The 14925-nt window shown below is 52.5% G+C and overlaps 4 protein-coding genes across 4 annotated transcripts; 1 reads left to right on the top strand and 3 right to left on the bottom strand.

Moving 5' to 3' along the window:
• Nucleotides 1-3153: 3153 nt before the first annotated feature.
• Nucleotides 3154-4455, bottom strand: CTHT_0034240 (cystathionine beta-lyase-like protein; the record flags this gene model as incomplete). Its single annotated transcript, XM_006693796.1, has 1 exon — nt 3154-4455. One exon carries the CDS (start codon nt 4453-4455, stop codon nt 3154-3156), a length of 1302 nt encoding a protein of 433 aa, XP_006693859.1.
• A 1266-nt stretch (nt 4456-5721) lies between these two features.
• On the bottom strand, nt 5722-7084 carry CTHT_0034230 (membrane-spanning ATPase-like protein; the record flags this gene model as incomplete). Its single annotated transcript, XM_006693795.1, has 3 exons — nt 5722-6250; nt 6312-6961; nt 7028-7084. The coding sequence occupies 3 exons, from the start codon at nt 7082-7084 to the stop codon at nt 5722-5724; spliced, it is 1236 nt and encodes a 411-aa protein (XP_006693858.1).
• Nucleotides 7085-8083: 999 nt separating this feature from the next.
• On the top strand, nt 8084-9679 carry CTHT_0034220 (uncharacterized protein; the record flags this gene model as incomplete). The annotated part of the gene is made up of 3 exons (XM_006693794.1): nt 8084-8870; nt 8941-9396; nt 9465-9679. The coding sequence occupies 3 exons, from the start codon at nt 8084-8086 to the stop codon at nt 9677-9679; spliced, it is 1458 nt and encodes a 485-aa protein (XP_006693857.1).
• Nucleotides 9680-10443: 764 nt separating this feature from the next.
• Nucleotides 10444-14062, bottom strand: CTHT_0034210 (uncharacterized protein; the record flags this gene model as incomplete). Its single annotated transcript, XM_006693793.1, has 2 exons — nt 10444-13344; nt 13409-14062. 2 exons carry the CDS (start codon nt 14060-14062, stop codon nt 10444-10446), a joined length of 3555 nt encoding a protein of 1184 aa, XP_006693856.1.
• Nucleotides 14063-14925: the final 863 nt, after the last annotated feature.

Below are 14925 nucleotides of genomic sequence, written 5' to 3'. Positions count from 1 at the left end.
TTGAACATGTCAGAGGCTCTCGCTCAGAACTTCCTGCGGTGCAACAATGCCGGTGAGTTGGCAAGTTAATCCGGACAAGTTCATGGAAGAGGAACGTAGCGCACTGTCTGCAGCATATGAGCGAAATTGAAGAGAATTAGCTTCTTCGGCTGTTGGGCGGTTTGGCTCGCGGCCCGAGACTTTTTTTTTTTTTTCGCATGGGTGAAGCCACGGCAGAGTTCTTGTTAGTGTGGCCAGCCAACAAGGGTTGGTGACACAGCATACTGGTGAACAGCTTCGGACAGCTCCAGCCTAGGAGTGTTCGTCTTACAGAGTTTGAGTGGGGGATTTTGTTCTGCGTGGAAGTACACTACACCCAAGGGATTGAAACTCGATTCCTACAACCTGGTCGGGCCCTATCTCGGAGTGACACACCATAAACTTGTGTGACCTCGAGACCTGTGCTCATTGCTCTGTAGCAGTTTGGCTTGCTCAGACTGGATTGGAAACCCACTAATTATATTCGGAATCTTGTATTAGGGAACCCGACAGCCCCAGGTAATTGGATGGCAAGAAGACTAGGCCAAATTATCTTGTTCACGTCACGTAATGCCTAATTGACAGGCACAGGTGCTTCTGATGGGTCAACATCTCGGGACACCCATCCATCTCGGGCCACTGAGCGGATAGCTGCAGTAAAAATCACAAATGGTGCAGTCAAGACTCAAAAGGGTTACTGCTAAGATCGCTAGCCCAGGCCACAGGAGACAGGTACTACAGACATGTTTAGGCATGCGTTGTCCTGAATAATGTTTCCCCATCTGCTAGTCATATAGGTAGATACGCCAGCCCTGTGCACCCATGAGCCGTCCTCGAGAGTACATCCTGTCAAATATACTTCCCGAGATTCGGGCACCGGTGGCTTTTCTAAGCATTTACCTAGGGCAACAAGACGCCTACACAGTAGGTACAGTAGGTGCGTAGTCTTGTTCTCGGATACGTGCCAGATCTCTTAGCATTCTCGAGAAAATGACAGGTATGATTTCTTCAGAGATCCTCATATGTGATAACGATCTTGCAGATTGCCAATACAACCTGGTATGAGGGAATGGATGCATTCAACATATCATCCTTGTCGGAGATAGTTCCGTAGAGCCTGAGTGGACAATGAAAAACAGAGAGGTCACATCGTTCGAGGTATCGGCACAAGAGGTAAGTGAGGTTGAGCCCAGAGGAAGTACATTCCGAGGTTCCTTGGAATATATGCAGCAGCCAAAAGGCTACGAGCAGAAGGGAAAGATAGCCCAATCAGCAGGCTAGTGTACTAGATGCAGACAAATCGCATGCTTTGGTTTACATTTGCTTCTGCAGGAGCAAACAGACGAAGATTCATGCCACTAGCCCATAGAACGCCCTCTCAGCCACGAATAGGTAGACAGCGTGACCCCTGTTGAGCGAACAGCAAATGCAGGTCTGGGAAATGACAGGAGCAGATATGTATGTATAGTCGCAAGAAGCGCTGACGTCTACTCCAGTCTCTTCTCCATTGGTTTCGCAATGACAGCTGTGGGGGTATTTGGGCCGCCGTGTTGTTGTATTCTTGTGTGCTTCGGCCGGGACTGCGGTTCTTGGCTTACTTCACCCTCGATATCCTCGACTAGAAGCAGCTTGCCGAGGAGCACAAGTGGTTAAGTCGATGGGCCGCAAGCGTCGGATAAGGGAGTTGACCAAGATAATTGCACGCTGTGTTCTTGGCTTCCTGTTTTCACATCAAGCATAAACAATTGCACAGAACATCTAGGGCTCGGAATGCGGGTGAAGACGCAAAGGAATACCATTAACATGTCCACGGCGAACGCTGCATATGCAGAAGGAGTAATTCGATGGGCCATATTGTCTCGAGGGGACATCCTAGGCTGGGCAAAACTGTCAGCATCTGATGCTTTAGAGACATGGAACGTATGCCCTGGCTGGTTCTAGCATGCTAAAAGTAGGGAAGGGGTGAGCTTAACAGCTGTCCATCAACTTCGCGATATCCGGGAACTCGGCATTGCTTCTGCATGACCCATTGACCAGAAAGTAATGGTCGAATACCATACATGCTCATCCTCGACTTCCTTTTGGCGCCTTAAGAACGCGACTAAGCACTGCTGGAGCCAGTGCAGCATCCCGACACGGAAGACTCGGTCGGCACCTTTCTATTCCTCGTTTATAGAGCATGCTCAGTTTAGTTGACATTCCCGAGCACCCACAAACCTGTAAAAACCAGTTCTCTTTCATCCCTTCCCATATGTGTTCCCAAAAATATATATAGCCCGGCGTCCCTTCGACGCCATTCCAAAGAATAGGACAGGCAGGCTCTCCTCACTTCCAAAAAGTCTCATCCACGAGTCTAAATAGCAACATCCTCTTCAATCATTTCATACTCCTCCTCCCGACAGCAGTCATGCCGCACAGCGTGAAGGACCAAAAGCCACTGGCGGCCCGAGCCAATTCTCGACGGTTGGTGGCCATCCATCTTATTTCTTAGCAAAGCTTGTAAGGGTGCATGCTCATGATAGTTGCAGAAACGAGAAAGTAGCCCAACTTGATCCGCCCCAATCTAACTCTAACGGATATGCTGTTAAAAAACAGTCACCAATGTTGGCGATTTGGGAAAATGAACTTGATCCCAGCAATCTTCCCACTTGTGAAAGGCTGTTTCGCAGCAATAAGTGAGTTCCGTCCATGTTCATGTGTTTCAACATTGACCATCTGCATGCGAATGCTAACGTCTCAGCACTCACGCCAACGGAGGACAGAATCCAAATGCTGCGGAGGGGCAGTGGACGCCATGAGAGAAAGTGTTGTCGAGGACATTGGGCGGAATGGCGTTGGGGGCGTTCTTGGTTTCGATCAATGTCGCGGTTTTGCATGATTTGTGTGTTTGGTTAGAGGAATTGATCTCTTTTGATTAGAGGAAGAGACGAAGGTCCATCCATGTGTTTCAGCCCAACGAATAATCACCAGTAATGAGGAAGTTGGCTAATTTGCTTTGAAACGGGCTCCTCGTCTACTATTCTGACGGGGTGATGCTTTCGGAGGTCTGAGAGCTCTGATTATTTGCATGGAAACCATCCAGCGTAAGAGTAACCGCCCCCGCTTGAACAAGCTATATATGAGGAACAAGATAGGTTAGATGGTGGCTTTTGGCAAAAGGCTGGCCGCAGCCTGAAGAGTGAGTGCACTTACAGCACGGGACAAATCGTCTATGAGATCGTTGACGTCTTCAATACCAACACAAAGCCGGATCAGATCCTCAGGCATTTGTCTCTCTGCCCTGGTCTTGGCATCAATGCTGGCATGGCTCATGCGGCAAGGCATGCTAATCAGGCTGTTAACACAACCAAAGCTAACGCTGATGCTCCAAAGACGGGTCGACTCGACGATGCGCTCCGAGAGGGCCACATCACCCGTCTCAAACGAAAGCACGGCGCCCGCGCCACGTGCCATGGACCAGTGGAGGTCGTACTGGGGGTGAGATTTCAAGCCTGGATAACGCACGCGGAAGCCGTGCGACTCAAGGAATTCGGCGATTTGCTGAGCGTTGGCCTGCTGCTTCTCCATACGGATGGCAAGGGTCTTAACTCCCCTCATTAGGAGGAAGGAGTCATTTGGCGATAGGCCGCAGCCAGTGGCATTGATGGTGAAGTACATCTTGTCGGCCAGCATGGGGTCGTTGCAGGCGATGACACCTGCCATGATGTCATGATGGCCTGAGAGATACTTGGTTCCGGACTCGTAGACAATGTCGGCGCCAAAATCTAGAGGGTTTGCGAGCAAGGGAGAGAGCATGGTGTTGTCCACGACAACAAGGGCCTTGCTGCTGGCCTCGTGGGTCGCCCGCGCGATGGTCGGGATGTCGACAATCTTGATGAGCGGGTTTGTGGGCGTTTCCAGAAGCACCATGGCTGTCTTGTCCGAGAGCACCTCCCGCACACGATCGGGATTGGTGGTGTCGACATGATATACGACAATGCCCTGGTTGTTCTTGAGATATGTAAGAAGCCGATGTGTGCCACCATACAGGTCGTCGCCAGCGATGACCTCGTCTCCGGGCTTGAGCAGGCGCGTAATGACGTCGAGAGCGCCCATGCCTGATCCAACGGCCAGACAGCGGGTGGCATTCATGATCTTGGCCAGATGGCGCTCGAGGTGCGTCCGGGTCGGGTTCCCGGACCGGGTGTAGTCATACTCGTTGCCGCCGTTGGCCGACGTCTGCTTGAAGGTCGCAGACTGGTAGATGGGTATGCTGGAGGCGCCGTACTGGTCCTTGGTCTCGGTATGGACCAGTTCAGTCGCCAGGGCATACCGCCGCCGGCCCGAGAGCGGGCTCGACGGGGCTGGGGAAGGAGGTAGGGCATGGCCATCAAGGTCTACTCTTGTGAAGACCTTGTTGGTAGCCTGTGTCGCCGGGCTGGGGCTGGGTGCTGACATGGTGACTGATGGGCGAAGACAAGGCGACAAGGGCTGTGGGAGACTCAATGCTAACCAACGTGGAGCTAGGAGAAGAATGGATGTAGAACCTGAGAGACCGAGGGTCTCAGCGGACTCGGAGAGCAGGTTGGGGGGAGGTGTACTCGAGGGAGACGCAGGGGCAAAAGAAGCAGGTTAATGTGTCAAGTCAGCACACTGAATGCTGAGCGTTGAACAAGAAGGAATTGGCACCACTGGAAACTAAGGAAAGAAAGGTATTTACTGTAATGGCCGGCTGAAGCGTAAAGAAAACAATACTAACACCCGCACGGCTGCCTTGAATCAAAAATTTGGGGAAGGAAAATGAAAGAAGAAGAGCTTGGGACCGCTTCCGCTTGGACTGTTCCCCCGACGACTGTCATCTCTGAATGCTGAGCGCTGATCACGCAGCCTGCCGTATGGGCCCTATGGGGTTGGATCCCTTCCGCTACCGACCGCTTTTTTTTACATCCGAGCCCGGAGCTGAAGGGGCCGCTGATAGCGGTTACATTGTTCAAACTGCTAGAATTGCTGCCCCAGGGTGTATAGTTCATCTGGCTGATAGCCGCTTGAGACGCCCCACTTGTGGGGCAAAAGAATGACGTGCTTGCCTTGAGACAAATCGACAGGGAAAAACACGTCAAACGGCCGGTAGCATCCACAGCCATTCAGCGTTCCATCTTGACTTTTGGGGCCGGGAGATTGAGGAATCCGAGGCACCAGGGTCGCAATTATTTAGGTAGGGCGCTGTTGAAAGAGTTTATGCCATACTTTCTGGTAGTTTTGTTGGCTTCGACTACTCCATAGAAGTTCAATGTTTGCTTTTCCGTCCCTCGTCAGGGGCAACGCTAAGGAGTACCTTATTAGCTAAAAAGGAGTGCGGCACCCACAATTACCAAGTGCATTCCGACCTTGGTACATACACTCCCCAGTTGGATACATAGTAGAGTACATTAGGTAGCCAGGCACAGGGGCCGCAGCGATGCCGAACAATAACATATTAATTGGGTATTTTTCTCTACCTCCAGCCTCATGTCGAGGAAAGACATCGCTGTTCTCCAGCAGGAAAGTCGTCACTCATGCGCTCGTCATGGTTTTGGAGTAGTTCGTGATGCGCCAATGTCATACCAACACAGCTGCTCCCCTCCTTCCCAAACTCCACTTTATTTACCTAGGTATACAGATCAAAATGCAGACAGCTGCAGATTAGGAACGTGGGATGGCATGCAAGAACTGAACCAATCCTGCCTACGTCGAGGCCGTACCTTGCTCGTCATCGTCTTCCACCTCCTCGTAGCCACCTTCACTCGAGTTCTTCGACTGCACGACATAGCCGGTTTGCCGCGGCGGTATCTCCGACAAGATCTTTCCACCACGCCGACCAAAGAAATCCTCGGTCCGGATGCCCCGGACGTCGTCGGGGTTGATTTCGGACAGAGGCTTTCCAGACGCCCGGTGCTGACGGATGTACTCCCTCATGGGGGCCATTGCGGCGTCGCGGCACGTCTCCTTTATGTCACTGCCCGACATGCCTGCTGTAACTCTCGCGATATAATCGAGGTCAAAGTCTGGGTCGCGCTTTGTGCCGCGCAAAACTAGCTCCAGGATGCGCCGCCGTTGTTCCAGACCAGGTAGTGGCACTGGGAACTGCTTAGGCATCCTCCTGAGAATGGCCTCATCGATATCGTTGATGCGGTTGGTGGCACCCAGTACGACTATCCTGTTCGGCACACCCGAAGCATTTGTAGAGGTCAGGCCATCCCAAAGGGTCATGAACCTGTGCATGTTAGACTGTGCTTCCAAGTTACAGCAATACCAACACGAGGGGAAACACTTACTCGGCCTTAACCATCCCACTAGCTTCGTGCTCCCCACTTCTCCGAGTTCCCAAAACAGCGTCGATCTCATCGATAAAGATGATTGATGGCTGCAATTTCTTCGCCAGCGAAAAGACGGCGCGGACGATCTTGTTGGAGTCGCCGTACCACTTTTCGGTCAAGGTCGAGATGTGGAGGTTGATGAAGGATGCACCGCTCTCATGGGCCACTGCTTTGGCCAGCATTGTCTTGCCGCAACCGGGAGGACCGTATAGAAGGACACCCGACGGCGCCGCCAGCAGCGCTCCGCCGTGCTTGTACAGATGCGGCATTGTTAGGGGGTAGATGATGGTCTCCTTAAGCTCTTCAATAATATCGTCTAATCCACCAATGTCATTGAAGCCGACTGGAATGTCTTCAGGCGCCACCACCTCGAGGGCCACTTGATTCTCATATTCGTTGAGGACGAGGTCGTCGATCTTCCTACGTCGTGATGGGTCGTCTGTTCCATCTTCATTGTCGCCCTTTTCCGCGATCTGTTTTCGCCGTATTCTCCGGAGGTTTTCTTGGGCCTTTATCCTTGTTCTCTCATTTTTTTCATAATCAGGATCAATGATCTTGACCAGGTAGGGGGCGATGAAGTCTCGGACAATGAAGTAAGTCGATATTGCCTAGAGCACCACTCAGCAAGGTATGTTCTTGTCGTCCAGCGGGCACCAGGCGCATGTTCAGCTTACCACGGCACCAAATAAGATGCCTGACATCAGTTCCTTCATCTTTTTCTGCTCACTCATTTTTGGGTATTGATAGCGTCTCCACAGTCGCAGAAATTGGAGTAGTATGTAAATGTGGGAGCTCTGAGGGGGCGATCAGAGGAAAGGGGATGGGATCGCTAGACTGCCAGCCCGTGGGTGAAGGAGGCTGACGGTACCTGAAAGCGAGGTTGCGCCGAGGAAAGGAGCTGGAGACCGAGAGAAACCATGACAGTGCCACAGCACGGTTGAGAGCGGAAAATGGTACGTCTGTACGGTAAACACGTGGAAATACGGAAGGCCAGAGGCGCCGCTGTGATCGGTCTTTTGCCCCTCCAATCACGTAGCTCCTCAGCCAGCCACCTTTCTGGCTGCAACAGCGATCACTAAGGATGCAGCGCTTTCGCCAAAATGAGACAGAGGCCATGACTGATGTTTTTTTTCAAGCATCCATGTATGCTTTATCCTTGGATTGAGTGTACAGCACGCACCGGCTTTCGCTTTGATCTGTTGTTACATCGAGCTATCGTGTGGGGCAACCGATCGCTGTTTGGTTGGATTATGCACAACCCTAACCCTGAAATGTGGGCTAAGTAAACGGCAGGATAGATTCACGGAGGTGTGTGTATAAGACTTTCCAGAAACACTACTACCCTGAAATGCGTGTGACAGTGGGAACACACAACACAAGGAGGCCAACAAACCAAAACAGTCCCTTTGTTTACTTTAATCCTCCAAAGACCCACCGCGGCCGAATTGCCCCCTGCATCTGCGCAAGCATTGAGTCGCAGCCCCCAAAGTTTGTCGCGACAAGCGACAATCGACGCGCCACTGACATTCAAATCCTCCACAGAGCGCTTTCCGATCCAGAACATTGCACAACAGTCTGCGTGCATGACCGAAACCAAAGCCGGCACACACCTACTGCACTTAGTGGATTCAGACTCGGAGGATGATCTGGGCGTGAGCACACACAGCACGCAACCTTTCCCTAGCATCAACGCCTCTCTAAATTCCAGCCAAGTCATACGGAGCATCGCCATGCCGCCGGTGAAGAAGGGCAAGGTTGGCCGCCCGCCTGCTAATCGCGTTACGAAGCCTGTATCAAAACCGACGACGTCAGGCCATCGCTCAAGTGACAGGGTTGCTGCGGCGATTGACGAAAGTACTTTGGACGAGAAGGAAGCCTCGGCCGCTAAGCTATCCAATACATCATCTGCGCCAGAGAAAAGGGGACCGGGTCGCCCTCCCAAGCAGAAGCGCATCGTTACTGCTGAGAAGGAGGAGATCGAGGACTCAGTAATGATGGATGCCCCCGTACCGACCCCTGACGCTGCCCCAAAACGTGGTCGCGGTCGTCCAAAAAAGAACGCTGTCGACCCCCTGGAGCCGGACGCCCCTGGGGCGCGCAGGAAGGGGAAGATAGCTACAAAGGGCCCTGAATTGGACATCACTCAAGCTGCTGAAGTATCTGAAATCCCTGAGACACAACTAAAAGAGGAAACGGATGATGCCACTGGCGATCGCGAGGACAATGAGCAGGGTCTTGATGAGGATAGCACGCAAATAACCCCTAGGCAGGCTCGAGCCTGCCGGCGAAAAGCTGCTGCCCAAGCCAGCGTGTCCAAACAGTCCCCAGCAAAAAGTCCAGAGAAAGGAGACTCAGCCTTGCATAAAGAGCTTGCTGAAATGAGACGGAAATATGAAGATATGAAACGTCAGTATGAGGACGTGAAAAGTAAATATGATGATATTCGCGAAACCGGTGTCGAAGATGCCAACCACAACTTCATTAAGTTCAAAAAGCAAGCTGAAGAGAAGTCCAAAGGTCCGCTCCACATTCACTCATGCATACAATGATGTATGGACTGCATTCACTGACTCACATAAACTTCCAGTGGCCCAACAACTTATAGCAGCACTTCAAGCTCAGCTTGCTGAACATAAGGAAGCAGCCAAAGAAGCTATCAGCCTTCGAGCCCAGATCGAGGAGCAGGAATCAATGATAACTTCTCTTCAAAGCAAGATCGACAGCCTGACCTCCTCGCTTGCAGAGGCTAGATCTGAGATCAAGTCTCTTAATCTCAAACTTGCTGCGGCACGCAATGCCGAGGCAGCTGCCAATGCAGCAGCTGCTGCAGGAAGACAAATTCCTGGCAGTGCTATCAAGGGAGCCAACTCTCGTGAGGCGCGCCTGGCAGCAGCTGCAACGTCAGAAGCAATCCAGCAGGCAACTATGGCCGCACAAAAGAAGGAGGACTTGTATGGCGATTTGACGGGCCTAATTGTCCGCAGCGTTAAGCGGGAGGACGGCGAGGACAAATTTGATTGCATCCAGACCGGACGCAATGGCAGTAAGTGTTTTCTGAGGCTTCCCTTTCTTGTCGGGAAATGAACGCTAACACTGCTTCCTTAATTAAAGCTTTACATTTCAAGCTTGCTATCGATGCTGATCAAGAAAGCGGCGCCGATGCTCAGTGCCACTATATGCCGCAGCTCGACCCTAACCGCGATCGGGCGCTGATCGCTGTCTTACCCGAGTTTCTCACCGATGAAATCTCGTTCCCACAGTCTCAGGCGGGCAAGTTCTACGCTAGGGTGTTGAAAGCTCTGAACGAGACACCAGCGCCGAGTTAAACACGGAGCTGGGTGAGACTTTGGAACAATAAGGGATGATGTGTCGCTAGTCAGTTATAGTCTGTCCACGTTTGTATATACTCGGCTTTTGTGGGCATAGTAAGTGTACGTGGTTTGTGTTTGGGATGCTTGAACTGGTCTCTTTCTCAACCTGGAAAGCGGGAAGGGCTCAGGGCGGGTGGTTGGTTGTTTGGGATTGGTCTATGGCGTTGAGGGTTGCTGGCACATGAACTTGGGACTATCAATGACGAGCGAGGCCTTATTGTGTAATTAAAGTATCCAAGCAAACTCTATGGTTTATTCCCACTCATGCAGCGTTCATCTCATATTCATCGGCACTTACACACAACCGTAAGTTCTGTTAATAAACTATTTGCTGGACCTCATTAACCTAGGTGTTCTAGTTGCATACCAGTCTTACGTGTATCAAGATAAGTTTGTCATTGCATGCATTCATTATACCGCGACACCAAGCAGCTCCAATTTCACATGCAGAGATCCGAAGTGGGTTTCAACATAAGGAGCTCTAGAAAGTTACTCTTTCCCGTTCAGGGCGTATCCAGGCAGCAAATAGTCAAATATGGCTCAGGGAAGGGGGGGGGGCGGAAGGGAAGAGCAGGATTGTATGCACAATAGGACAGAAACAAGGAGATATACACTATATTAAAACCGATCACTCGCCGCACGAACCGGCCGGGGCTCTGTTCTTTTTATACATGCCCACTCCCACAGGGCACACACCATGATAGCCTTCTAACCCTCTTTCATGGTTCCTTCCCTCTTTTTCTACTTCCCGTCTCGCTCTTATTATTAGCATTATTACGATTATGCAAAATAAGTTGTCTTAGCCCCGTAAGAGACCAGTCATCTGCGGTGGAATGCACCATAACGAGCCAGAAGGCAAACAGATTGACGAACTGGTGTAAAGTGTAGGCGTATGAAACGCCATAGACAGCAGCGTATAGTGCAAGACTTAATAGCAGGATGCTAGTAATGTGGCGGAGCAGCACGCAGCAGCGACCATTGCCAGTGCCGCCGGTGCGAGGAATCATCTGGCCTGTCGTGTGGGTTTCGACAAGCAGAATGAAAGGCATGATGGAGAAGACATTATGGTGTGACGTGAAGGGTGTGAGCCAGTGCACAGAGAGGTTGTGCATCCAGACCACAAGCGTCGGCAGGTTGATTGGGAGAATCCACAGCATGAGGATGAAGATAGAGTGGACGTAATTGTGAAAGTTTGAGTTGGCAGGCGAACGGAGCTCCGAGGAAATGCGCTGCGCGCGGACAAGGGTACCTAGCTGGACCAAGCAAGCGACCAGATATGCTAATTGATAAGGGATCATGGTCGAAACGAGGAAGAGCAAGACAGCTGTCGTGATCATGCGCCGTCGTGGAGAGGAGGGAGGAAATATGGCGGGGTTGCTTGGTCTTCTGCGGTCCTCGGCGTTGACCCAACCGAATCGAACAGTAAGGAAACCGATGAAGCTTATAACAACGCTGATCAGGCGCGTCAATGAAAGAGCAATGTAGTTGACCACCGTGCAAACTCCAACACAAATGATTCCAATCAGGGGAATCAGAAACAAGAAAAAAGGATCTTGGGTCCCGATGAGCAGGTCGTTTTGATGGAAGTTGGTGAATGTTGTGTTGCCTCCCCAGTGCCACAGGCCAGCGCTGCTTGAGGGGGCCATTTTTGTCGTGGAAAGTGTTAAGGCCGCGAGTACGATGAGCATCACCGGGATGGACTGTCTCAATGAAAGATCAAGCCCCTCTGCGAAGGTGATAAAAGAGCCAGTACTGTCATAGACCTGAAACTGTTTGCGCAGGACCAGCGATACGATAAACAAAGGAAAGGCAGCAAACACTGTGCGGTAGCGCATGTACAGCTTTCCAAGACTGCCCATCACATCGACAGTCAGATCAACCTGGATGCTTGAATTGCATGTAGGATCGGTCCATAATTGGAATGCCAATCCTTCTGCCTCCGGCTCTCTTGACATAGGTGGAGGGACATAAGGGGCCACACCGTGAAGACTAACGGCCGCCTGGCGAGCATTGACAAAGTACTTCGACTCGTATGGTTCTGCCAGGTACTGTCGCACTAATGGAGCAAAAAGATCTTTCCTGCCGGAGCACTCCAGGGCACTGATACGGAGATTGTAAGCCAGCAAACTGGACTTAACAGATGGGATCCTAACTTCGGACATCATCGGTCGGTTGGACGGCAGGCGCAGGCTTATACCGAAGGTGAGAAGATTGCGAAGTCCGATATGGCGGGTGTGGTGCGAATTGGAATGGTCGCTGAACTCAGCAATCACGAAACCAGGAGTGGGTATGGTCGCCTTTTCGATGACTGCGACAAATTGATGCTCCGAGATGTCGTCGAGGACATATTCAAGATAAGAAAAAGGCGGAATTTCTGCCTCTTTCCTGACGGAGAACGGGAAGCGAGCAAACCGTGTGGATGCAGGAAGAGTGATGACGTCGGGAGCAACGTTTGTACAAGCCAGTCGTGTGGTGCCGGCATTTCCCTTGGAGAGATCCAGCTGACTGGGGATAGCAGGTCCTGTCGGGTTGGGCTGCGACGGAATGACACTACAAAACATGACCTCAAGCTTTCCGTTCTCTCCTGGTTTGTCGAGTTTTGTATCGGTGAGCAGAGTGAAGCGCTTGAGTTCCGGAGATCCAGGAGGGGGGATGGGCATTAGATGAGCGCGAACCGAGCCCTGTGTACCCAGCTCGCGCAAGACCAGGCGCTCCCCCTCGGCAGTGATGGAATCAGATTTGTCGTCGACGATAAGCAAAGTGGTGGGGTCCGACGTAGGCGCTATCTTTTCGGCAACAGTCTCCATGCCACTGAGGAACCACTTCTTAAAAACCCTCATCCGCTGTGCCCTCGGCTTTGTCTGGCTGGCTCGGTGGACATCCACAATATCGAAAAGCGCGCGGATAATGACCTTCCTGAACTGATCGCACCATAGGATCGCCTGGTGATCCATGCTCGTCCACACATTCGGGATAGTTGATGTGAAGACGGTAAACCCATGAGTATCTGGGACTAGGGACTCGATACTAGCGTAGTCCGAAGGCACAACAGTATCCAGACCGCCACCAGCGATAGACACCAAAGTGACATGCCATAACGGGTTGTCATTCGCCCACTTCTGCGAGTAGGCATGTCTCCAGTAGTTGTTGATGTCTTTATACGTCTGTACGATCTGGCCATCAAATGAGACAGGGGGGCGCGCGTGGGGAGCAGACATGGTGATAATCGTATTGATAGAGTTGTGCTGATAGTTGGGCATGATAAGCATCGTACGGGCAACAATGCCGCCCATCGAGTGGCCAAGAACAATAACCGACGTAGGGTCAGGAAGGTCGGGGTCGCGCTCTGAAACTCGCGGGTCCAGATAGAGGGACAAGATATAGCGGATCGCTTCATTCAGGTATTCGGCTTGGTCAAGGAGCGTTTGGCCGTGGAAGGCTGTAATATCTTCGTTGAAGTCGACAGTGAAAAAGTCGAGGCTTCGCACGCCTGCCCTGAGAGCAGCCTCGTCGTGCTGCAAGACGTCATGGAAGTAGTTGGCTGCTTCGGCAGCAATGGGACGCACTTGTTTGTAGCTCCCTGCGTTGCCGGGAATAAAGAGGACGGGCACCCCCCTGACCTGGGCAAGAAGTCAGCAAACAAAGTTCCAGTAGTTCCTCTGCCAGCAGTGCTAGGTCCCCCACCTTGACATCATGGTCAATGCCCTGTTCGCGATAGAGATACAGCGAGTACTTGCTTGCCAGGCGTGTGTGTTCGGTGTCAAAGTCCGAAAGCTTCGCGTAGGACGGGCGCATGTACGACATGCGACAGCCCTTGGGATCTATTTGTCGTGTTACGGACGAATGAATGACGGCAAGCAAGAGGCCGATACCGAGGAGAGATGTGACAAAAGCAAAGACGCTGATGGCCCATGGGCTTCGCCAAGGGGCGCGACGCCCGACAAACCCGTGTTCCTGTGCTTTCCCCATCATCACCATCTCTTTTTCCTGCACAGCGCCATTTGCAGCCAACATCAGGCCGAGGGAAGAGGAGGGCGGCGGCGTCGTGGCGGTTGTGGCAGTCGATGAGCCGGCTCTCTCTACTGTCGCATCACGGGAGTCAAAGGGACGCCAATTGGCAATGCCAGTGCCGGTGCCAGTACCGGCGCCAGTTCCAGATCGACGGTTTGCGGAGAACGACGGTCTTCGGTCAGCGCTACGACGACGATCGAGCTTGCTGGCGGACTGCGCAGGGGACTGCGAGTCTTTTGTTCGGGAGGTTGCGCACTGGTTGACGCGAGGGACGCGGATAGGAGGGGCATCGTCGTCGTCTGACGAAGCCGACGAGAGGCTCCTCATCCCAGCAGGGGTCGTGGAGGCGCAAAGAGATCGATGCCCTGGGAGTGGCGCGATCGGGGATTGGGGCTCGTCGTTCCTGAGTCTGGGCGAGTCAAGCGAGTGTGAAGGGTCGGGAGACGCGGCGGGAGCGGCGAGCCGTCTGTCATAGGCCGTTGGGAGCCGCCCGTTTGGTCCGAATGTTGCTCCTCTGCGGAGGTTGCCGTCTTGACAACAACGGGACGGAAGATTAGAAATGGGGAGAAGAGGAAGAGAAAAAAACACAAGGATGCGCCAATTGTCTGCACCAGGTCAGGGCTGCAACATGCCCCAAAGCCTTCCCAGGCGAACAGAGAGTGCGTGCCGGCAAGCAAAGGTTGAGGTGGTACAAAAAGAGATAAAAGGCGATGCAGTGCCCAGCCTTTTTTTCCGTCCGAAAAAAAGATGCTGTGGCGAGCTGTTGGGTTGCGAGGGTGCACTCGATCCTGGCATGGGACTTGGGGCAGGGCCTAGAATGCGATGCTGCTGCAGTGCGCAGCGGGATTCAGCCTGGAAGCGAGGAGATTCTCCGCTATCCACAGCAGGTAACCCGCTGCCAGGTCCGGGCAGAGGTGCCACTGTGCCAGCGCTTCCACCACCGCCCGCAGGTCTTTGAACAGTCCACCGATAGGCTACACGGCTAGTGGCTCGCTTCCTTGTCAATGGGAACTGGGCATCCGACAGATGGCGGGCGGGAGCCGAGGTCGGTCGGGTCATTTGGAAATCTCCATCATCGACAGATGCTGCAAACTGCTTGCACTATTGGCTGCGGACCGGTTCTGGAAACAAAGCATCCATGGATCAATCACACGAACAGCCAGCACCGTAACGGGCCGAGTTCATTGAAC

The sequence above is a fragment of the Thermochaetoides thermophila genome, assembly GCF_000221225.1.
Source record: "Thermochaetoides thermophila DSM 1495 unplaced genomic scaffold scf7180000011816, whole genome shotgun sequence".
NCBI classification, from domain to species: Eukaryota; Fungi; Ascomycota; class Sordariomycetes; order Sordariales; family Chaetomiaceae; genus Thermochaetoides; species Thermochaetoides thermophila.
Note: the sequence above shows the minus strand (reverse complement) of the source record. Positions and strands in the feature narration are given on the sequence as shown.